The 24,607-nt window shown below is 37.2% G+C and overlaps 1 protein-coding gene across 1 annotated transcript in view; it reads left to right on the top strand.

The window, feature by feature from the left end:
* The window catches only part of AGMO (alkylglycerol monooxygenase), a 344,339-nt gene that overhangs the window by 101,829 nt on the left and 217,903 nt on the right, over positions 1 to 24,607 (top strand). Inside the window, exon 4 of the mRNA XM_037734209.1 lies at positions 24,091 to 24,194. Within this exon, the coding sequence (XP_037590137.1) occupies positions 24,091 to 24,194 (104 nt within the window). The remainder of the gene's footprint in view (positions 1 to 24,090; positions 24,195 to 24,607) is intronic.

Consider the following 24,607-nt stretch of genomic DNA (forward strand, 5'->3'; position numbering starts at 1 on the left):
ATGCTAAACTTCAGACTTGTAGGGAATTATTTTTTTAGCGTTCAGACAGAAACAATCTTTTTCTGAGGATTAACTTGGTCGATGAAGTCTCAGCTGTATTTTTCTTTCATTGAACTTCATTATAAGTAATGTTTGCACAGCTTATCTGGCACTAGTGGTTGACTATTTTCTATTGTTTACCTCTTAATTTTTGTAGTTATTGTTGTTGTTGTTGTTGAGATGGAGTCTTGCTCTGTTACCAAGCTGGAGTGCAGTGGTGCCATCTCAGCTCACTGCAACTTCAGCTGCCTGATTCCCTTGCCTCAGGTTGAATAGTTGGGACTACAGGCATGTGCCACCATGCCTGGCTAATTTTTGTATTTTAGTAGAGACAAGGTTTCACCATGTTGGCTGAGATGGTCTTGATCTCCTGACCTCTTGATCCACCTGCTTTGGCCTCCCAAAGTACTGGGATTACAGGCGTGAGCCACCATGCCCTGCCTTGTTTACCTTTCTGTATGAAGGTGTTGCTAGTCTTTTTCCATCTAAACAACAAACGTTGTATTACTTATCTGTAGGTTCTGTCACATAGACAGGAGGGGGCAAATACCTATATCGTACCTCTGAAAAAATGCCAGGTCTGGTGCCAAATAGTCTGGATTTAAATTCCAGCTCTACCACGTAGTATCTGTGATCTTGAAAAGTTGTTTCTACAATTTCCTCTTTTTTAAAACAGTAACAATCAGAGCTAATACACTGTAAAGACTGACAAAAATAATCTCAGGTACCTTCCCAGATCTCTACATATTTAAGTTTTTCAACTTATGTTATCTTTCATTTCTCACTTTCAAACCACCTTCAACTCTCCTCATAGCTGACTGTACACATTTTGTTTCAGTCTTTCCTCTTTCTTCTGTCTTTTAAAAAATAGTGGATTTATAGTGTTTCTAATTCAAAACCAAAATTTAAAATTCTGGCAGAATTTTGCTGATGTTTTCTGAAATCTTGGCAATGGCCTAGGCAGAAACTGGAAAAAAAATGTATTTAAACTTAATAGAGAAATCAGTCATTGCTTTTAGGGTCAATTTGAACTTTTATTTTTTTATTTTATTAATTGTACTTTAAGTTCTGGGATACATGTGCAGATCTTGCAGGATTGTTGCATAGGTACACACATGCCATGGTGGTTTGCTGTCTCCATCCCCCGTCACCTACATCAGGCCTTTCTCCCAGTGTTATCCCTCCCAACCTCCCCATCCCCCTCCGCTGTCACTCCCATAGCCCCCCAACCCCCAACAGACCCTCCCTGTGCCCATGTGTTCTCATTGTTCAACACTTGCCTATGAGAGAGAACATGTAGTGTTTGCTTTTCTGTTCTTGTGTCAGTTTGCTGAGAATGATGGTTTCCAGATTCATCTATGTTCCTACAAAGGACACAAACTCATTGTTTTTTATGGCTGCATAGTATTCCCTAGTGTATATGTGCCACATTTTCCTTGTCCAGTCTATCATCGTTGGGCATTTGGGTTAGTTCCAGGTCTTTGCCATTGTAAACAGTGCCACAATGAACATAGGTGTGCATGTGTCCTTATAATAGAACGATTTATAATTCTTTGGGTATATACCTGGTAATGGGATTGCCGTGTCAAATGGAATTTCTATTTCTAGATCCTTGAGGAATCTGTCTTCCACAATGGTTGAATTAATTTACACTCCCACCAACAGTGTATAAGTATTCCTATTTCTCTGCATCCTCTTCAGTATCTGTTCAGTCTCCAGATATTTAATGATTGCCATTCTAACTGGTGTGAGATGGTATCTCACTGGTGGTTTTGATTTGTATTTCTCTAATGACCAGTGATGATGAGCATTTTTTCATATGTTTGTTGGCCTAATAAATGTCTTCTTTTGAAAAGTGTCTGTTCATATCCTTCACCCACTTTTGAATGGGTTTGTTTGCTTTTTCTTGTTTTTGTTCTTTGTCGAGTCTGGATATTAACCCTTTATCAGGTGGGTAGAATGCCAAAAAATTTTCCCATTCTGTTGGTTTTTGGTTCACTCTAATGGTTGTTTCTTTTGCTGTACAGAAACTCTTAAGTTTAGTTAGATCACATTTGTCTATTTTTACTTTTGTTGCCATTGCATTTGGTGTTTAATCATGAAGTCCTTGCCTATGACTATCTCCTGAATGGTATTGCCCAGGTTTTATTCTAGGGTTTTTATGATGTTAGGTCTTATGTTTAAATCTTCAGTCCATCTGGAGTAAACTTTAGTGTAAGGTATAAGGAAGGAGTCCAGTTTCAGCTTTCTGCACATGGCTAGCCAGTTCCCAACACTATTTATTAAGCAGAAACCTTTCCCCATTGCTTGTTTTTGTCAGGTTTGTCAAAGATCAGATGGTTGTAGATGTGTGGCATTGCTTCTAAGGCCTCAATTCTTTTCCACTTGTCTATATCTCTGTCTTCGTATCAGTATCATGCTGTTTTGATTACTGTAATCTTGCAGTGTAGTTTGAAGTCAGGTGTGATTCCTTCAGCTTTGTTGTTTTTGCTTAGGATTGTCTTGGTTATGCAGGTTCTCTTTTGGTTCCATATGAAGTTTAAGGTGTTTTTTTCCAGTTCTGTGAAGAAGGTCAATGGTAGTTTGATGGGGATAGCATTGAATCTATAAATTACTTTGGGCAGTATGGCCATTTTCACAATATTGATGCTTCCTACTAATGAGCATGGAATGTTTTTCCATCTGTTTGTGTCCTCTCTCATTTCCTTGAGCAGTGGTTTGTAGTTCTCCTTGAAGAGGTCCTTTATATCCTTTGTTAGTTGTATTCCTAGATACTTTATTTTCTTTGTAGCAATTGTGAATGGGAGTTGTCTCATGATTTGTCTCTCTGTCACTTATCGGTGTATAGGAATGCTTGTGATTTCTGCACATTGATTTTTTATCCTGAGACTTTGCTGAAGTTGCTTATCAGCTTAAGGAGATTTTGGGCCGAGAAGGTGGGGTCTTCTAAATATACTAATCATGTCATCTGCAAATAGAGACAATTTGACATCCTCCTTTTCTAATTGAATACGTTTTATTTCTTTTTCTTGCCTGATTGCTCTGGCTAGAACTTCCAGGACTATATTGAATACGAGTGGTGAGAGAGGGCATCCTTGTCTGGTGCCATATTTCAAAGGGAATGCTTTCAGTTTTTGCCCCTTCAGTATGATATTGGCTGTGGGTTTGTCGTAAAAAGCTTTTATTATTTTGAGATATGTTTCATTGATACCTAGTTTATTGAGGGTTTTTATCATAAAGGGCTGTTGAATTTTGTCAAAGGCCTTCTCTTCATCTATTGAGATAGTCATGTGATTTTTGTCTTTGGTTCTGTTTATATGATGAATTACATTTATAGATTTGTATATGTTGAACCAGCCTTGCATCCCCAGGATGAAGCTGACTTGTTGGTGATGGATAAACTTTTCTATGTGCTGTTGGATTCAGTTTGCCAGTATTTTATTGAAGATTTTTGCATTGATGTTCATCATGGATATTGGCCTGAAGTTTTCTTTCTTTAGTTGTGTCTCTGACTTTTGGTATCAGGATGATGTTGGTCTCATAAAATGAGTATGGAGGATTCTCACTTTTTGTATTGTTTGGAATAGTTTCAGAAGGATTAGTACCAGCTCCTCTTTGTATGTCTAGTAGAATTCAGCTGTGAACCCATCTGGACCTGGACTTTTTTTGGTTGGTAGGCTATTAATTTCTGCCTCAACTTCAGACCTTGATATTGGTCTATTCAGGGTTTCAACTTCCTGGTTTAGTTTTGAGAGGGCGCACGTAACCAGGAATTTATCCATTTCTTCCAGATTTAGTGGTTTATGTGCATAGAGTTGTTTGTAGTAATCTCCAATGGTAGTTTGTATTTCTGTGGAATCAGTGGTGATATCACCTTTATCATTTTTTATTGCATCTATTTGATTCTTTTATCTTTTTTATTAGTCTCCTGGTGATCTATTTTGTTGATCTTTTCAAAAAACCAACTCCTGGATTTCTTGAAGGGTTTCTTTTCTCTCTGTCTTCTTCAGTTCTGTTCTGATCTTAGCTATTTCTTGTCTTCTGCTAGCTTTTGAGTTTTCTTGATCTTGCTCCTCTAGCTCTTTCAATTCTGACAATAGGGTGTCTATTTTAGATCTTTCCTCACTTCTCATGTGGGCATTTATTGCTAGAAATGTCCCTCTAGACAGAGCTTTAAATGTGTCCTAGAGATTCTGGTACATTGTGTCTTCATTCTCATTGGTTTCAAAAAACATCTTTATTTCTGCCTTCATTTCATTGTTTATCCAATTGTCATTCAGGAGCCAGTTCAGTTTCCATGTCCATAGTTGTGTGGTTTCAAGTGGGTTTCTTAATCCTGAGTTCTAATTTGATTGCACTGTAGTCTGAGACAGTTTGTTAACGATTTTCATTCTTTTACATTTGCTGATGAGTGATTTACTTCCAATTGTGTCATCCATTTTAGCGTAAGAGTAGTGGTGCTGAGAAAAATGTATATTCTGTGGATTTAGGGTGGAGAGTTCTGTAGATGTGTATTAGGTCCCCTTGTTCCAGTTCTGCATTCAAGTCCTGTTTATCATTGTTGATTTTCTGTCTTATTGATCTGTCTAATATTGACAGTAGAGTGTTAAAGTCTCCCACTATTATTGTGTGGGGGTCTAAGTCTCTTTGTAGGCCATTAAGAACTTGCTTTATGTATCTGGGTGCTCCTGTATTGGATGCATATATATTTAGGATAGTTAGCTCTTCTTGTTGCATTGATCCTTTTACCATTATGCAATGCCCTTCTTTGTCTCCTTTGTTCTTTCTTGGTTTAAAGTACATTTTATCAGAGACTAGGATTGCAACCTCTGCTTTTTTTTCCTCTCCATTTGCTTGGTAAAGCTTCATCCATCCCTTTATTTTGAGTCTATATGTGTCTTTGCATGTGAGATGGGTCTCCTGAATACAGCACACCAATGGGTCTTGACTTTTTACAGAGTTTGCCAGCCTGTGTCTTTTGATTGGGGCATTTAGGCTGTTTACATTTAAGGTTAATATTGTTATTTGTGAATTTTATCCTGCCATTTTGTCATTGGCTGGTTGTTTTGCCCATTAGTTGACGTAGTTACTTTGTTGCATCATTGTTCTTTTCCATTTGGTACATTTTTGTGGTGGCTAGTACTGGTTATTCCTTTCCATATTTATTGCTACCTTCAGTAGCTCTTGTAAGGCAGGTCTGGTGGCAATGAAATCTGTCAGCATTTGTTTGTCTGTAAAGGATTTTATTTCTCCTTCACTTATGAAGCTAATTTTGGCTGGATATGAAATTCTGGTTTGAAAGTACTTTTTTTTTATGGATGTTGAATATTGGCCACCACTCTCTTCTGGCTTGTAGGATTTCTGCCAAGAGATCCACTGTGAATTTGTTGGGCTTCCCTTTGTGGGTAACCCGACCTTTCTCTCTGGCTGCCCTTAGCATTTTTTCCTTCATTTCAACACTGGTGAATCTGACGATTATGTGCCTTGGTGTTGCTCTTCTTGAGGAGTATCTTTGTGGTGTTCTCTGTATTTCCCAGATTTGAATGTTGGCCTGCCTTGCTAGGTTGGGGAAGTTCTCCTGGATAATATCCCGAAGAGTGTTTTCCACCTTGGATTCGTTCTCCCTGTCATATTCAGGTACTCCTATCAAGCATAAATTAAGTCTTTTCACATAATCCCATATTTCTTGGAGGCTTTGTTCATTTATTTTCACTCTTTTTTCTCTAATCTTACCTTCTTGTTTTATTTCATTGAGTTGATCTTCAATCTCTGATATCCTTTCTTCTGTTTGATGATTTGGCTATTGAAACTTGTGTATGGTTTGCAAAGTTCTCATGCTGTGTTTTTCAGTTCCATCAAGTTGCTTTTGTTTTTCTCTAAGCTGTTTATTCTAGTTAACATTTTGTCTAACCTTTTTTGAAGGTTTTTAGTTTCTGCACATTGCATTAGAACATGTTCCTTTAGCTCAGAGAAGTTTTTATTACCCACCTTCTGAAGCCTGCTTCTGTCAATTCATCAAACTCATTCTCTATCCTGTTTTGTTCCCTTGCTGTGAAGAGTTGTGATTCCTTGGAGGAGGGGAGGTGTTCTGGTTTTTGGTGATTTCATCCTTTTTGGTATCCTCCCATCTTCGTGGATTTATCTACCTTTGATCTTTGAAGTTGACGATTTCAGATGGGGTCTCTGAGTGGATGTCCTTTCTGTTGATGTTGAAGCTATTTCTTTTTGTTTATTAGTTTTCCTTCTAACAGTCAGGCCCCTCTGCTCTAATACTTCTGGGGGTCCACTTCAGACCTTGCTTACCTGGGAATCACCTGTGGAGGCTGTGGAGCAGTGAGGATTGCTGCCTGATCTTTCCTCTGGTAGCTTTATCCCTGAAGGGTACCCACCAGATGTCAGCCAGAGCTGTCCTGTATGAGGCATTTTTTTGGCTATTTAGGGGTTAGGGAACCACTTGAGGAGGCAGTCTGTCACTTGTCTGCCTGCAGAGGTGCTGCTGGGCTGCCTTGGACTCAGTCCAGCTGCTGTGTACGCCTCCTCTGGCTTTTATTTACGCAAGTAAGATTAAACCAGCCTTCACAGTGGCCACGTCATTCCCTCCACTGAGTTCAGTCATCCCAGGTCGAGTTTGATCTGATGTGCTGGCTGTGAAACTCTGAAGCAAGAGGGTTTCAGTTTGCTGGTCTTGTGGGGGTGGGACCTGCCAGTTCGTATCACCTGTCTCCTTACTTTCAGCTCCCCCTCTTTCTGGGGAGCGGGGAGATCCGTCCTGCAGACACTCTTGGTGCTAGTCAAAACTCCGGCCCAGATCTTTGCCAACAACTCTGAGCAATGTGCTGGCCAGAGTTGTCACTCAGATCTGTGTTGGTAACTCATGGCGCTTTTGAGCCTGGCATTATTCTCCTGGACTGTGGGTTGCAGAGATCAGGGGAGAAGTGCAGTATCTGAACGGGAGTGCCGAGGGGGTAAAATCCCAGATCCTCAGGCCAGTTACACTTCCCAGGTGGGGCATTACCCCGCCCTGCCTTGTTTTGCCCTCCTTGGGCTACACTGACTGTCCAATCAGTCCCATTGAAATGAACTTGTACCTCAGTTGGAAATGCAGAGATCACTCACCTGCATCTCTCTCACTGGGAACTGTTCTCTGGAGCTGTTCCTATTCAGACATCTTGGCAGAAGTCCCAATTTGAGGTTTTATACTTCAACTTTTACTTGCAATTGAGCTAACATTCATATCTTAGTCCCTTTGGGCTGCTATAACAAAATTGTATAAACTGTGTGACTTGTACACATTAGAAGTTTGTTTTTTATAGTTCTAAAGCTTAGGAAGTCCAAAATCAAGATGTCAGCAGATTAGGTGTCCAGTGAAGGCCCCCTTCCTGGTCCAGAGATGGCCATCTTCTCATTGTAAACTCATATGCCAGAAGGGGTGAGGGGTCTCTTTCGGTCTCTTTTAGAAGGACACTAATCCCATTCCCTAAGCTTCTAATTATCTTCCAAATAGCCTTGCAAAGGGTACCACCTCCAAAATGCCCCACCTGTAAATACAATCACCTATGGGGTAAGGATTTCAACATACGAATTTTGGAAGGACACAAACATTCAGACCATTGATTCCGTTTCATTGGATGGTTCAAAGGATTAGGTCTGTTACTTAATACACAGAGTTCATAAGACAGAGGTCAAATCCCTACACAGTGCATTGCTTTCCCTGGGTTTGATGGTTTTGACATTTGTAACCTGAAGCAATCAAAAGAATTTTTGTTTATATCAATCAGAATTCAAATAATCTATAAGATACAAAACACCCATTCTATTTCTGCTTGATATTGGGAATGTAGGTACATAGTTCTTTATGAAAGATAATACCTTAACTCACTCATAGAATTGAGAACATTGTAGACTTTGAATGACTTTGCCAGGATCACATAGCTTCTGAATATCTTGCTTCTATTAAGAGCACCTTATCCCACTATGGGGCTCAATGGTTCTTAAGCACCTGTTTTATGTCAACTTATATGAATTCCTTTCATTTTACTTACATTGCAAAAGATTCACTCTATTGCTCTACTCTCCACAGGGATGGAGATATAGCTGGAACATGTTATACTGTAGAAATTACTTCTAAAATGCACACTGACAATTGCTATTATTAACATAATTGATCACTAAACTCTTAAATCTGGGAGAAAAAAGGGTGAAGACGTCATTAAGTTGATCCAGATTCTCCCAGGTTATTACGGGGACGGCATTTTAGGAAAACGTTTAATGACAGGAAACTTTAAATTTTCAATCTCTTTTTGCATTGGTTAGATAAATAGCGATAGTGCCTTTCATCTGCATTGTTCACTTACTCCCTTTCGTCTCACCAGTTGAAGCCTCAGTGTCCAACTACTAAGAGTTTTGAGCATTGTGGAGATGTCATTGGAGAACTTCCTTTCTGGATATTGGCTGACAAAGTATGTGATATCCTGCAGAGCAAGAGGATAAGGACATAGATTGCAGTGAGGCAGAACAGTGTGCACTTCCTAGCAGTGATGCCAGACATCAATTTTTCCTTAGACAGCCCAGAATACATGAAAGTAAGAACTCGTTACAAAGAACAAACAAGGCATTATCTAACCCCTAAAATGCTACCAGATCATTTTTCCAGTAAGTCTCTCTAGGATAAATATGCACTGGAATTACTTAGATTGCCAAGTTGCTTATTTAAAAAAACAACTAAAAACAATCTAGTTTTTATAAGGTAGATATTTATGAGGTTTGAATTACGCGTGGCATAGCATTTGAGAATCATTCAATTTAATCTCAAAGTATGTATGTGTTTCATGTTTTACATGTGCATATTAGCTGGACTTACAGAAGAATGCAATTTGGTCACAGTTAATCTGTTTCATGTGGTCTACAACATCAAATGTGACATAATTGTAGGAAATCATATTATGCAACTCTGCAATGCCAGGAGAGCTGGGTTTTTTGGGGTTATTTATTGATTTTTTTAAATTGATTTATATAATTGCATCTATTTATAATAAGGAATGTTTCATACAAGTCGATCACAGGGAAAGAGAGAATTACTAGGAGAAATGTACTTAAATCACTGTTTTAATTTATATTAGTTTGTCATATTATCTATGAATAGATTTGTGTGTGGTCAAATTCACATTGCACTGCAAAGCTCAGAGATCAAGGCAAGCTATCCACTACTTGCTGTTATTTGAGTGTTCCACATGGGCCTTAGGCTTTGACAGTATTTTGCTTCATGGTATTTTACATATTTTGCAATTTAATGGGTCTTCATCACATGTACAATAGTTTTGAATATAACACTTCAGGGCCCTAATGACAGTAGAAGATATTTTTAATAACTTGTTTGCAAAATGATATTTAAATACAAAATGGTACTCCATAGAAATTGTTATTTTTTCAAAAACAATTTTTTGTCTTGTATTTGATGGGATAGGAACAGGTCCAGTTTGCAGTAGAACCACACATCTTTGGAGTGGCAGAAGAGAGGCAGGAAGGCATGGAAGCCATGATTGACTTCTTTTACATTTTAAGAGCAGGTGAGGATTACACGGCAACGGAACCACACGAACATTCCTATATGTTTTCACCATTTTTTTTCTTCTCTATTTGTGTACTTAAACATGTCTGGGACATTTTGTGTAGTCACATTCTTTGTTTTTTCATGTTTGGTGTTTCTGAAGAAATACTATGACTAATAGAGTGACATATCACATTAATATTTTCCCAATCTCAAAAGTGCATCAAAAATGACCTATTAAATATTTTCAATTAAGGATGAATTTTATCATGGGATAAGCTTAATTATGAGCAATTGATGTAGCCCTAGTGGTGACATCCTGTAAATGGTTAAGAAATCTATAAATAGCATGCAGGGGGATGGACTCCAAGTCTGATAGGACCAAAGGAACAGCAATATACCATATGATAATGTTGAATGTGCTTTGCCAAAATAGAAGAAAATATCCTTTAATATGAGTGTTATCTCATCCTTCTAGAATTTTAATGTGTCCAATATAGTTTTGAATGTTCTTCATGAACTTTTCCTTATAAATTTATCTAAAATATGAAATCTTTGTTAAAAGAATATCTTATACATTATTATCGACCTGCACCAATGCTGATGTTTTTCCATGTGACCTTTGCCTTTTCACATTTCTCTTCATAGTTTTCTTAAACATGTAATTATTTCTGTTAGTAATAAGCAAATGTTAGACATTTGCTACAGTGTATTAAAAGACACTATCACAAGCTGATGTTCAGTATTATTTTAAAAATATTCATTCAAAAAATATTGGCTTTTGTCCTGATGTGCTAAGAACTGCACAGATACCTAAAGAGAAGTCAGAAGGATACAATAAAGCTCTGAGATTGAGTTCCGCCTTTGAAGTCCTCCCTAGCTGTCAGCTCCCTGGCCTGACCAAGATGATGTTGATGCTGTTAAGCAAGAAAGGAAAACGGGAAAAGCAGGAAGGCAATGAGATAGATTCAGAGAATAATATGTATAGAATTTGCAAAAGCAAATCAGGTCTGGGGATAAACAGAAAGCTGCAGATACATACTTGGGAGCCATCAACTTTTGGATACGTGCTTATTGAAGCCATTGCAGGTAATAGGGTAACGATGAAAAACAAGCCGAGTGAGGAGTTGAGAAAAACAAGAGTTGATCTCTTAAATGTAGGTGAGAGCAAGGGAGGAAATCAGGGCAGTGCACCCAGTTGAAGCAGAGAAGGAGGAGACCTAGGAGCAAGTAATGTTACTCAAATCAAAAGAAAAGATTTTTTAAAACAGAAGAAGTGGTCAAATGTCTTAAAAAGTTCAAATAGAATGACATCTAAAGGGAGGCCTTTGTTTTTTGCAAGAAGGCCAATAATTACTTTGGAAAGATTCAAGTGACATTAACAATGAACTTAAGAAAGAATGGGAGGTAAGGGAGTAAATAGTTCGTTCTTTTCTCATGCTGGCGATAAAAACAAATTAGTGAATGGGAGGGTCAAGGAAACATGTTTTCTAAAGTGGAATGTTTGGATATAACTGAAATGAGGGAGAAGGAATCAGTGTAAAGGGAAAGGAATATTACAAATGGATTCATTTTGCTAATGAAAATACAGATATTTAGCAAATAAAATAGTATGGCTTCATTACTGATTATTGATATGAACCAGTTTTACCTGATTAGCACATGTTTAATTAAGAAAGATACATTTGATACTATGTAAAGACACAATGGTAGATGCTGTGAGAAATATGAAGATGAATTAATTAAGTTATGTCTCATTAACAACCTTATGAAATAGTGGTAGATGCAAAATAGTAGAGTATTAGTAATGTTAATACTATTTTTAGGTTTACCTAAGGATGATAAGAATTGCATAATACTTTTGGCTGTGGAGGACTAAAGATCGTTTCTTGAAGGAAATAACATATAGTTCTTGTGTGATATTGTGCCAGAATTGCTAGCCTTTGCTTTAGTTATTTAGTAATAACTAAAATAAGCAGCCCAGGATAACTAAGATCTGTGTGTAAACAAATGCTTATCTTGACTTCTGTAAACCACTGAAGTAACAAACAAAATGACAAAAGTCCCCTGGCCCTTGGAATGTCCGGAGACCCACACCCTTGTCTCCACCCAGGAGGTGAATCACAGAATCCCCTAGACCTTGGAATGTCCAAAACCTTTTCATCCCCATCCCTGCTCCTCACCCCCACTCCCAAGGTGGTTTTTCGGGTATAAAAAGTCGTGGCACCCTCCTTTTGACGCCACAGGTTGGAGAGACATGAGTCCTCTGTGGTCGCCGGCATAATAAATTACCCTGCAATCTGGCATACTTTTGTCTTGGTGCTAACTTTCTACGCTCGGTCCAATACAACACTTGAAAGATGAAGAATTCTTTGACAGATGGCATAAAGACCATGAAAGTGCTGAGAGTGTTCAAAAAGTTCAGAGAATGGTACATGAGAAGGAGGAAGAGGAAGATGCAGATTTTTTTCAATATAATATTTATGTGTCATAAACTATTACTCTTCTGATTTTAGTTCAGTTATTTAAAAATGTAAAAATCATTCTTAGCTTTCTAGCTGTACAAATCAGGTGGTAGGCAAGGTTTGTTTTATGATGATAGTTTGCTGATGCCTACATTAGATTTTGAGTCTCACATAGACAGCACATCTGCTACACAGGTATCGCTCAGTGAATACCTGCTGATGGTAATGAGGTAATGAGTCATCAATCTAGGGAAGTAGGTATAGAACAACAAAGGAAGGTTGCTGCCAGTCCAGTGGATTGATGAAAAGCAATAATGAAATCTTGGTGGGGGTTAAGAAGGGAGTGATTAAAGGTATAAGAGCCATAGGGTTGAAACAGGAAAAGTTCCCTTGACCCCTTGCAGGCGTGCGTGCAAAGGGGTGTGGCTCGCTTCTTTAGTGTCCTGCTGCTCAAAGCTCTAGGGGGAACACGCAGATGGGCAGGCTTTGGGGCTGCAACCCCATGACAGTGTCGAGGGGTGAATGTTTACAGCTCCCCAAGCCCCAGTGGGCATGTATTACCATATGCTCTTTTAGTTTTGCCGTCTGTAGGTAGCTAGTATTTATCAGCTCGGTTAGACCCCCTGCCTTACTGCAAGGACAGATGACTTTCTGTATCTCGAGGTTTCTTGCCTTGGTGCACCAGAAGAATTGACTCACACGTAGGCTTGGAGAATAAGCGCAAGGTTTTGTTGAGTGGAAGTAGCTCTCAGCAGATAGGGAAGCCAGAGAGAGGCGGAGTGGGAAGGTGGTTTCCCCTGGAGTCGGACACTCAGCGGCCAGGGCTCTCCTCTGACCTCCCCGGGTTCTGCTGGTTGATGGGCTGCTGCCTGCCGGCGTCTGTTGGAGTGCTCTTACATAAATCGGTGAGTTCCTCTTGACTTCCAGCCCGCTCTGTCTTCTTTCACTGGTGTGCTCCTCGATGTCCAGCCACTTGTGTCTCTGCCCCCTTGGGTCTCAGGGTTTTTATATGCACTGTATAGGGGTGTGGCAGGCCAGGGCGGTCTTGAGAAATGCAACATCTGGGCGTGAAGGCGGGAGTGCCTGTCCTCAGCTAGATCTGTTAGCCCAGGCCGCGAGTTAGGGGGTCTGGCCGGGGACCATGCCTTTCCTTTTCCAGCACTTCCCTGCCCACCTCCCGTATCAGTATGAGATGAAAAAACAAACAGAGCAAGCATGGGAAAAAGGGAATCAATTCAGTTAATAAATAGATTTGAGTTTGAATGTAATCCAATTCAAGGGTCGAATATAAGGGTTAGGATGTGAGGCTCCCTGTATGAAAATAATGGGGGAAATATTCCCACATAAAAACGTCCATCTCTTAATGCCAAAAGGTCAAAGAATATTACATGAGACCTCTTCCTCCTGTTGTAGCAAGACCTGGTAGTCATTGGTAGGCCAACTTTAAAACCAGACATACATTCAGATTTAAGGAGTACTACAAAAGAAACAGAGGAAAGAACAAACTAAGTCATCAAAGTAAGACATCTATAACTGGTAATAACGGAGTGAGGAACAGCAGTTTCTCAGTGCACAAAGAGAAATCTATCACAGGTGCAGATTGCTTTCTCAGAGACCACTGACAATGCTAATCACTATGACACCATTCACAAAGGAGGGACCCACCTGTTTCAGTGAGGACATTCAGTTCTGATTCAATCTGGCACTTTCACTGTACACAGCCTTATTCCTTGCAAATTCAGTAAAACTGAAAGTTTCTACTGTGAAAGCCACACTCATTTGCTATGAAGTTCTAAAATTAGTTTCAGAACACAAAGGCAAATGGTAAGACCAATAGGAAGTCCTTATTAGTAGCAAAGAGAACTCGGTAACATTTTGTTGACAGGGATAATATACAGCCACTCAGGAGGTTCATTAAGGAGGGAATGAAGAGAGATTGCAGTTACTTTATACCTAGTGATTTCAGTGCTCTTTTTTTCCTACTTTCCTGTCTATTCCTAACAATCCCTGGTTGATTTGCTTTCCTTACCTTGGTCTCCTTTCAAAATGGATTCTGTGATTTGTGGAGACCAGTTATATAAAGCATTGTTCCAAACATAATATGGGAGAAGTTCATTGTGCCTCACCGCAGGCAAGCATGCTGCATGGGAGGAGTGTCGTAGGAGTGCCTGCCAATCCTAGCTAACTCGATTGACATCAAGACAGTTCTCCCATGATTTCTGCCCCCTAATTGTGCTACTCAGGTTATTATGGCTGCCAAATATATGTCATTAAATACTCTGGAAGATTTCTTGCTTTCAATCTATGTAAAGCACGTGGACTCCTTTTGAATGTATTTTAAGCATGATAAAATCCTTAACTACACCAAATCCAAAGTCATGGTGTTAATGTTAGTGCTGACAACCAGGAACAAAGTGCACCAGAATTTGGATTTATTAATTAGGTAAATGATTTTCATGAGACATAAAAATTGTCAAATTTGTAATTATTTTATAATGGAGTACTGATAACTTTTATTTCAAAGTATTTTTAATCATGACAACTTTTGCAGAGAAGGACAGTTTTCCTATGTACAGGCCTGGTTTTCTTTATGGTTGAGAGGTATGGTAATCTTCCTTATCCAAAAATATTTCTTCACTGGTCTGTTACATTTCTGGAAATCCTGTATTTATACCACTTTAGAATACTTTATTTTAAATAACACATATTCTATTGAGAGAGGAAAGCTCTTTATGAATGTCATAAAAAATATTGATCAGGACCCCCTAACAAATTACCAGGCCCATGGCCTAGGGCTAAGGAAGTCTAAGTTTGAATCGAGAGGTCTGGGTAATTATTTGGTCTTGGCCATTATCAGCACACGAAATGACTGGTGGCAGAGGAATATAAATAAGAATGAGGGAGCTAGGAGAAGGAATATAACTTGCAATCAGACTGTCCTATGCATACATTACTCTCCATTAACCTTAAATATAGCTTTGTAATAGATTGGACAATAAAGTTAAAAATTACAAATTTTTTCTTTGGCTAGTAGGCAACCATTTCATCTCCTGGGCTGAAAGTGTTACGGAGATTGGCAATATGTAATAAAGCTCACTCTGATTTGAATGATGAATATAACGTGGAGCTCTCTTGGCTCTCACACGTAACCAATACAGTTTCTTTCTCATCTGCCTGAAGGTGAAACCATGAGCGCCATACTACATATCTGTAACACCTAAATATGGAAAATAAGATGAAACTATGTATGCTTTTATACCTGTTTTTTTCTACCTTAACAAATATACATACATACACACAGAGATGCACAATACACACACAGTGTATGTGTGTGTATACAAATGATATTGTGGCTTTTCTCTGTTTCATTGATTTCTTGAGCAAATATACCTCATTTCTCCTTTCTCTTCACAGATTCACTTTCATTTTTCCCTTTTCTGGTTTCCAAAACATATATATGAGTAATATTCTCCTATGATTAAGTGATATTTAAGAAATCTTCGTTGTAAACTGGCTCTTAGGAATTTGAAGCACCTCTTCTCAAAGAAATGCATGTTTGTGAGCTTATGTTCTCAGATCTGCCTGTGTAAAGACATGCAACTCATCGTGAAATGGAAATACTGGTACTCATTGAACATAAAGACAATATGCCATAGTATTTTAAGAGGGGACTACTGTTAGTCCTTAAACTTAGGAAGCCCATAAGCATCTTTCTCTGTTTTTGCGGTGAGACCAGGAACTCCCTCTCACTTTCTCTTTCACTTCCCTGAGGCAGGCTAAGGGAAATACACATTTAATTTCAAAATATAGCTGGTTGGGTATTTTGTAGTTTTGGACAGGGCTCTAGTTTGGAAGGGATTAGATAAAGTGTGGGGAGAGGTTGGAAGCAAGAGACAAGGTGGGGGTTCTCATCCCAGTTCCTAGTATGAGCTGCTGGTAAAGTTCAAAAGTTCTTGCTCTTGCTCCTTGATCTAGTATGTTTCACACTATAACAACCAATTCTTGATACAGGTAGTAAAGGGAAAAATAAAATCATACATACCTAATAAAATGGTGGGTCTTTGGTGAACAAAAATAAAATTTACCTACATTTCAGGAAAAACAAATAGCCAGACCTCGGCTTTTCAAAGCAGGGTGACACTCAAAGGACAAGCGTGTAAGAACAGAAATAATGTGGAAAATGAGTGAGCACTGTAAGAGGACAATAGAAATGGGACTTGTAGCTGCTACTGATAACATATGAGCCCTGTTTTTCTTTCTTTGACATGTTCTGTTAAACACAACTACCCAAAGGCAAGAGACAGAGAATGAAGTGAAAAATGATTCAAGGTAGCAGGAGGAAGGGAGGGAGGAAAAAGCTACAGGATATGTTCTGGATATTCTATAGATATCTCTTTGAAGCAGTGATTTTAGAAGGCAATAAGAAAATACGTTACTTTGAGCTATGCTGGTTGGTTACTTTTAGAAACGTAGGCACCTGCAGCTTATTAGTATCCTATGAAGTGTTTTCCCTGTAGAACACAGTCTATAAGAACCTGAAGAAGATAGACTGATAAATCGCTGATATTTGTGGTTATTGCATCACATTCATATGTAGTAAGAGCAAAAAATTAATAGTGAGGATGCATTAAAGTTAATTCACTGAGAAATAGCAAATCCCAGTGAGATAGCACAATAAATACTTATTTTTCACTCACAGCCTGCTTCAGTATAGGTTGGGGGTACTGTGCTCCACGCTGTCATTCAGGGACCTAGAATCCTTTCATCTGGTGTCTTTGCATACCCTAGGGCCGTAGTTCCTCTGCTAAATATTCTGCATGTTGATTGCAGTTGGAGAGGAGCAGAGAGTCTGTGAAGAAGGCACAGCAGTTCTATACTTTGGCTCAAAGTAAAATATGTTTTAACCACTCACGCTGCATCATTATGAAACAGTGCCATAAACACATCAAGGTGGAAAGCGTCTAGAAAATATAGTCTCTGCAATGAATAAAAAATTATTAATATGTAACAGGAATAATAATTATTACTTTATGTAAGATATTAAATATTATTGTATCTCAATTTCCTTATCTTTAAAATGGAAACTATATAAATATCAACCTTCTAATGCAGTTCTGGGAAATGTATGAGTTATACCTGTAAAATGTTCTAAATATTCCCTATTACGTGATAAGCATTCTTATTCTTATGTATTTATAATCACTGCTGTTATTATTACTAATATTATCAACATAATTCAGATTTTAAATATTTTATTCAAATGACAATAAGCACTATATTATTTCTTGTGACCAAACATCCAGATACAAAGTAAAAAAATTGTTTGCTCCTTCAGAAGCCTGGTTTCTATGTTGCTGAACATATGGATATATACAAAATGTGTTGAACAAAAAATATGGAAGTCCAATCAACTTACCAATTGTCTTCTAATTAATTTGATAGTTTAGATAAACTTAGCAATTTGTGTTTTGATATTAAGTGAGCAAGGACAGATTAGAAGAATTACAAGAGAAATGTCAGTTTCTGCTGACACACTGAATGAATTACCAATGCCATTTATTTTATCATCACCAACATTATTTGCTGCCATAGGAAGTGAACGAAGTTATGATGATAAAACTGATGACATTTCTCGTTCACTTAGTGAATAGAGAATAGCGGAATAAATGAGTGTATATTTATTGTTATTCACGGGCAATTATATTTTCCAGTTAGACTTTAGTTTGGTAGATTGAGTCTATTACTGATTTTCATTTACTTAGCTCAACTTATTTGTTATATTTATTTTTCAACTATGCTTTGCTATTGAGAAGAGACAAAACAAACTTTTAAAGGATTCATTTATATGGGCATCTCCAAGTTTAAAAGGACGATTGTTTTCAATCTGAACTTAAAAACTCAATATTTATACTTAGATTTCTTGTTAAAGACAGTTGCTACAATTCAAGAAATGTAAGGCCAGGCGCGGTGGCTCATGCCTATAATCCCAGCACTTTGGGAGGCTGAGGCAGGTGGATCACAAGGTCAAGAGATCGAGACCATCCTGGTCAACAAGGTGAAACCCCGTCTCTACTAAAAATACAAAAATTAGCTGGGCATGGTGGCTCGCGCCTGTAGTCACCGCTACTCGGGAGGCTGAGGCAGGAGAATTGCTTGAACCCAGGAGGCGGAGGTTGCAGTGAGCCGAGATCGTGCCATTGCACTCCAGCCTGGGTAACAAGAGNGAACCCAGGAGGCGGAGGTTGCAGTGAGCCGAGATCGTGCCATTGCACTCCAGCCTGGGTAACAAGAGCAAAACTCCGTCTCAAAAAAAAAAAAAAAAAAGAAATGTAGCACTCTCATTTAATAGTGTATGTTGAGCTCTTTGATGCCTTTTATTTATTGGAAATTACCAAAGATATGCCATGATGGTTCCAACGAATACTGGGACCCAGTTACCTCTATTTCTGAAGGATAACAAAATTCCAAAACAGGAATAAGTCAATCCAATAAGTCACTGTTGAGAAAGAAAAATGAAAAAAGCATTATGTTTCTTTAATAAAACTTCTTTTTTTCCAATCTCCCTTGCAATTTTATTTTCATTATTTATAAAATTAAAAGTTTGGATTATGTAATTTCTAGACTGATGCAGCTCGCTATTACATGACTATCTGTTGACTACAGAATTCATGTTTTAGAAACTTAATCACAAATGCAACAGTGTTAAAAGGTGGGGCCTAATAGGAGGTGTTTAGGTGGTGAAAGCCTCACCCTCAAGAATGGACTAGTGCCCCTACAAGAAGGGCGTTTGAGAGTGGGTTCACTCTCTTCTGCCTTGTGAAAATACAGCATTCATCTACTTAGATGGAATCAGCATTCATGTTGCCATCTTCGAAGCACAGAAACTGAACTCTAACCTACCAGTGGCTTGATTTTGGACTTCCCAGCCTCCAGAACTGTGAAAAATAAATTCCTGTTTATTATAAATTATCCAGCCTCAGGTATACTGTTATTGCAGAACAAAATGGACTAAGGCGCAGCTCTTCTGTTCTATAGTCATTGTACGATATGCTAAATGTTGCATGAAGTGCTAGCAATATGCTTTTAGTGGTATCAAGCATCACTAACATTTTGCAAATAGGCCTGTAACATTTCCTTCTTTATAACTTGGTAGTTTTCCAGATAACAAGTGAAACCAACATCATCATTCCAAGGTTGACCCAAGACTTCTTGGCCTGCCCACTATTGGGAGTTAAATGGCTATCTTACATATCTGTGAATATTTCTTGTAGACTTCTCTTTATGTCTTGAATTAATATAAAAGTTCACTTCCCTCCATTCCATAGATGACAAGATATGAGAGAAGAGATGTTTTAAGGTTTATTTTAGATATTTAATATTTGTAGGAAGATTAGATTATGTATACTTAGATATTTCTTATTTTTCTGAAAAATTTCTCCAAAATTACCTTTGTTTTTGTTATATACACCAGAAAGCTTAATAAAACTGTCAAGTATATGAATTGGATTTTTAATTGGAAAATTAAAATTTTTGTTCTTTATATGACACTATTTTAAAAAAAGGCTATAGCCTGGAAGAAAATAAATGCAAATCAGATATTTAATAAAGGGCTTGTATGCAGAAGATACAAGGATTTCTCAAAACTTAAGAAAACAACTCATTTAAAATATGGGCACAAATTTTGAATGGACGCTTCCAAAAGAAGATACATAGATGGCAATTAGGTACATACAGCTGTTGTCATTAGCCATTACAGCAATGGAAATTAAAATTTCAGTGTGATAACACTGCATACCTAGTATAATGGCTGTCAAATAAATAAGAATAAAATTAATGATGTCAAGTGCTTCCAGAGATGTGGAGCAACTTGAACTCTCACACACTGCTGGTGCCAATAAAAAAAAAAGGCACAGCCACTTTGGAAAACAATTTGATAGATTCTTAACAAGCTAAATGTAGACATATCATACAGCTCAGTAATCCCACTCCTAAGTATTTATCTATGTGAAAAAATCTTGTGTCCACAGAAAACCTCTATGATAACTTCTTAATATAAGTTTTAACTGTCAAGAACTGGAAACATCTGAAATGCTTTTCAACTCGTGAATAGATAAAAACAAAATTGTGATATAGTCTTTCAAGTGGAATACTAATGATAAAAAGGAAAAAGAAATTACTCATAAAAACAGAAAAATGGAGGGATCTTTAATGCATTATGCTAAATGAAAAAAGACAAACTCAAAAGGCTACATACTGTATGGTTTTATTGATAGCATACGCTTAAAAAGGCAAAACCAAAAGAAAAAAATCACTGGATGCTAGGGACTGAAAATGGGGTAGGGGTGAGAGGGAGAAGTTTTAACCACTGCATTAATTATCTACTGCTTGTAACAAGTTAGGAGCTTAAAACAAGAAACATTTATTATCTCATAGTTTCTGTGGGTTAGAAATTGGGGCATAGTTTAGATGAATGTCTCTGGCTCAAGTTCTTTCACGAAGTTGCAGCTAATTGGTTCAGCTCTTTGCAGACTGCAGTGTCGTTGGAAGGCTCAGATGAAGAAGGATCTGCATCCAAACTCTCTTACGTGGTTGTTGGCAAAATTCAGTTCTTCATGGGGCTTGGACTGATGATCTTAGTTCCTTGTTGGCTGGTTAGCCCAGTTCCCTGACAGATGTACTTCTTCAAAGGAAGCTCATGACAAGGTAGCCAGCTTTTCTTAGAATGTTTGGGTATAAGAGAGAACCAAGACACAAGCTACTGTCTTTTTAAAACCTAGTATCAGAAGTGGCATCCCATCATCTTTGTTAAATTTCTATTTACAGTCCTAGAAGAAAGTCACTAAATCTAGCTCACATTCAAAGGCAGGAGATTATAAAAGGCATGCATCCTATTCGACAGGAATCACTAGGAGCAATTCTAGAGGCTGCCTGGCCGGACCTCAGTGATTCGTATTTCTCCCACATTTAAAGGACACTCACTTCTTTTCTGTTCCCAAAAGTTTCATCCCACTGCATTATTAGTTCAAAGTCCAGAACTTGACTTATCTGAAGCAGGGAACCATCTTGAAGTCTGACTACCACAACTACAAAATAGGGTGGGTGAACTCTTTGGGGTAATAAATTGCTCCGCACCTAGATTGTAATAATCATTAAAAGCTGTATTTGTTAAAAACATATAGAGCTGAACATTAAAAGAAGATGGACTTTGTTGCATATAAGTTACATCTTCATAAAAAAATTGAAAAAGAAACAAATATACAATGCAGATACAGACACACACACACACACACACACACACACACACACACACACACTACAGTAAATATTGGCCAAATAAATGGAGGAAGTGTTGACCAACATATTAATAAAATGTACAGGATTACATTTGACACTAGAAAGCAGCATAATCATTTCCAGTTATATCATTGAAAAGTTATAATAACATCATATACATGTATTAATATAATCTTTATAATGCTTATAGAAAAAGAAAAATATTGAACAGAATGTATAATTATATGAAGTATTTCACAGAGAGAAGCTTATTCTAAATATTATCTTTTTTTCCTCCTTAATATTTATTTTCATTTATTGGAACAGTCAATTCATCAATTTAGGTATTAGGGAAGATGATCATATAAATGCACCATTTAGTTTTTCTCATTTTGTTCATAAAAGAACTACTGGAATGATTTTCTGTAAAATACATTTTTATAACCACTTTTGGAGATAATTTACCTCCAATAAGCTGAATATTGACTGTGAAACAAACTCAGTATTCCTTCTGGTTTTACCAATTCTGAAAAGTGACAGAGGTGAGGCAGTAGAGTCCTGTTACAGTGCCCTGTTTGTACAGCTGTACCTCATTGAATGAGGCTTGTGTTACACACAGTTTGTGACAGGAAGTAAATGATATTGAAACAACTAAAGAGACAGATCTTTAACCTTCCCCTTTGTGGATTCTTTGTTTCACCGTTTAGCTTCTGTAAGGTTACAAGGAAGTGGCTCCCAATATATATTATGACTCTCTAATGGAGTCTCATCTGATTAGCTCATCCCCTTGTTAACTCATTTTGTGGATGCATTAGAATGAAAAAACAAATCCTGACAGGTCAAAAAAATAGACAATGTATTGATTTTTAATAAAAGTGTATAAGTCATAAGTTATAAAATGTTCAGCAATGGGTATGCTCTAATGAGAAAATGGTGCTTAGATTACTCAAGACCTCTATGTGTAGTGGTTTTTAAACTTCAGGGGATTCATCAAATTTATTACCTCTTAATCAATGTCCACTTAACATCCGAAGATATAAAGTGTCACAAGGGTCTTTGTATATTTCTTATGTATAGCCATTAGGCTTATCAATAAACCAGATTAAGTTCTATGTTATTTCAAAGATTATGACTAGATATTTTTAAAGGCCATTACAGTAAAGTAGTTCTCTTTTGCGTTAGAACAGATTCCTTAATTGCTAGTGTAGAAATGCAGTGTCTTTCCTAGAAATGATTAAAATAATTAAAACACTGACCAATTGGGATCAAAGTTACATATCTGCTGATGATTTATGACAATACTTGTTCAACTGGAAAATATGACTTTTAATAGAAATGATATTTGATATCTGTTCATAATAAGACTAACCATAATCCTGTTCATAACCTTCCTTATTATACAGAATTAAGTCCTTCTTATATCTATGAGCTATCATTTGTTTACCAAAACCTTTTTCCTTTTGCAATTTTGTTTGGTAACTCTCTACAAACATTGTTCAGAGAACTTTCGTTTTTGAAAGCAATGGCCAAATATTTGCCCAGATTGAATAGAATATATATGAACATGATTTTCATAAAAACTTCTAAAATTATTCTGCTATGTACCATACATTTTAACTATCAGTATATGGCAACTGCAAAGACAATTAACCTGATATTTGCATTTCTAGTTTCACTGTTTAGTTCCTATAAATCCAAGCCTAAAAGATTTAATTTCTAGTCTACACAGGCAAGGATATGATGATCATGTCACATAGCTAATTCCGTCTCCTGGATTTGTACCAAAGACTAAACATAAGTTAGTTTAGCTAAGAACATTTTATATATACATATTTTAAACTGAATAGAGTATAAAGTGACATTGTGATCTACAATTTTGTTAGGAAATGAAAAATGTAAATAAAATTTTTTAAATATGGGCAGAATAAAAAACCACTTGTACTTGTCTGTTTCAATGACATAGGGGATCAACGCAGTGTCATATTTGTTGTAAAAATCAAAAAAGAAACAAGCCAGTCTTTGGAGTCTGTATGAATTGCAAGATAGTATGAGAGCAATCTGTACGCTGCTTAATAAAAATAAACAACAATCATTTCCTTTTTGTGAACGCAAAAACTACATGGGAAAATTTAGAAATGGTATAGTATTTTGGTAAGGTATAGGAAAACCATAGGTAACTGTTAGCTAATATAATTTTATAAATAAAAGAATACCTGAGATCTTAGCGTAAACTATTACTATGCTATGCTTTGCTTCTTATTCCAACAGATTTTGAGACTTCTCAGAAAGCCATGAGGAAATAATTTCATTAATATTTTATTCCAAAATTTACATACCAATTTCTCCCTTAAGACAATTTTTCTTTAGTTAGAAATATGTTATCACATACTGAAAAAATCATCACTATCCATTAAGTGGATTGTCACAACATTACCAGCTAGCTTTTATAATCTGTCATATTATAATATGTTAGCAAAGTGTAAATTTTGGAATTAATGTCAGTTTGCTTGAGGCATTTAATTATAACGTATAAGCTATACATATTTATTGGCCTATGCTTCCATTTTTTATTTATTTATAATTTATACAGTCTCTGGTTCCAAAAATTATTTCAGGCGGCATATTTTAATTATAATTATATCGGCCAGCTTTTACAGAGATGTTCCAGATTTTTCTTCCTCACTCAACAGAGCAGCATGCATAACTGAAAATGGAAGTTGCTTTATTCTTATTCTCAGGGCTCATTGCAAATTATGTGTTTTGCAGAAGTTAATATTATGTGGGCCGGACACCAAACACATCATAGTTCTGAAGACTATAACTTATCCACAGCACTGAGACAGTCTGTCCTACAGAATTATACTTCCTGGGTAAGTTGTATGAAATGGAATAAACATGGTAGTCTTGTTTTTAAGTCTCAGCTAATTCTATTTCTAAAAAAAAAAAACCAAAAAAACAAAAACCTCATAGGAGGTGTTTTACTAAAATGCTTCTTTCTTCTAAGGCCAGATGCTAAAATCTTTCTTTTCTTTCTGTAAGGCCAGACACACATGAAGCAAATGCTGTTTTCCAACAGAAGTATTTTGTTTGACCTAGAAATTCAACTTAATGCATACAGCAATGTGTGGCTGTTTTTTAATTTACTATAACCCAGGAGGGGGATGGATAGATAAGGTATCTCCATTCAAATATATGTAAACAAGGATTTCGGGGCGGGGCGCGGTGGCTCAAGCCTGTAATCCCAGCACTTTGGGAGGCCGAGGCGGGTGGATCACGAGGTCAA

This window comes from Cebus imitator, unplaced genomic scaffold (genome assembly GCF_001604975.1).
Source record: "Cebus imitator isolate Cc_AM_T3 unplaced genomic scaffold, Cebus_imitator-1.0 Scaffold587, whole genome shotgun sequence".
Classification (NCBI taxonomy): Eukaryota; Metazoa; Chordata; class Mammalia; order Primates; family Cebidae; genus Cebus; species Cebus imitator.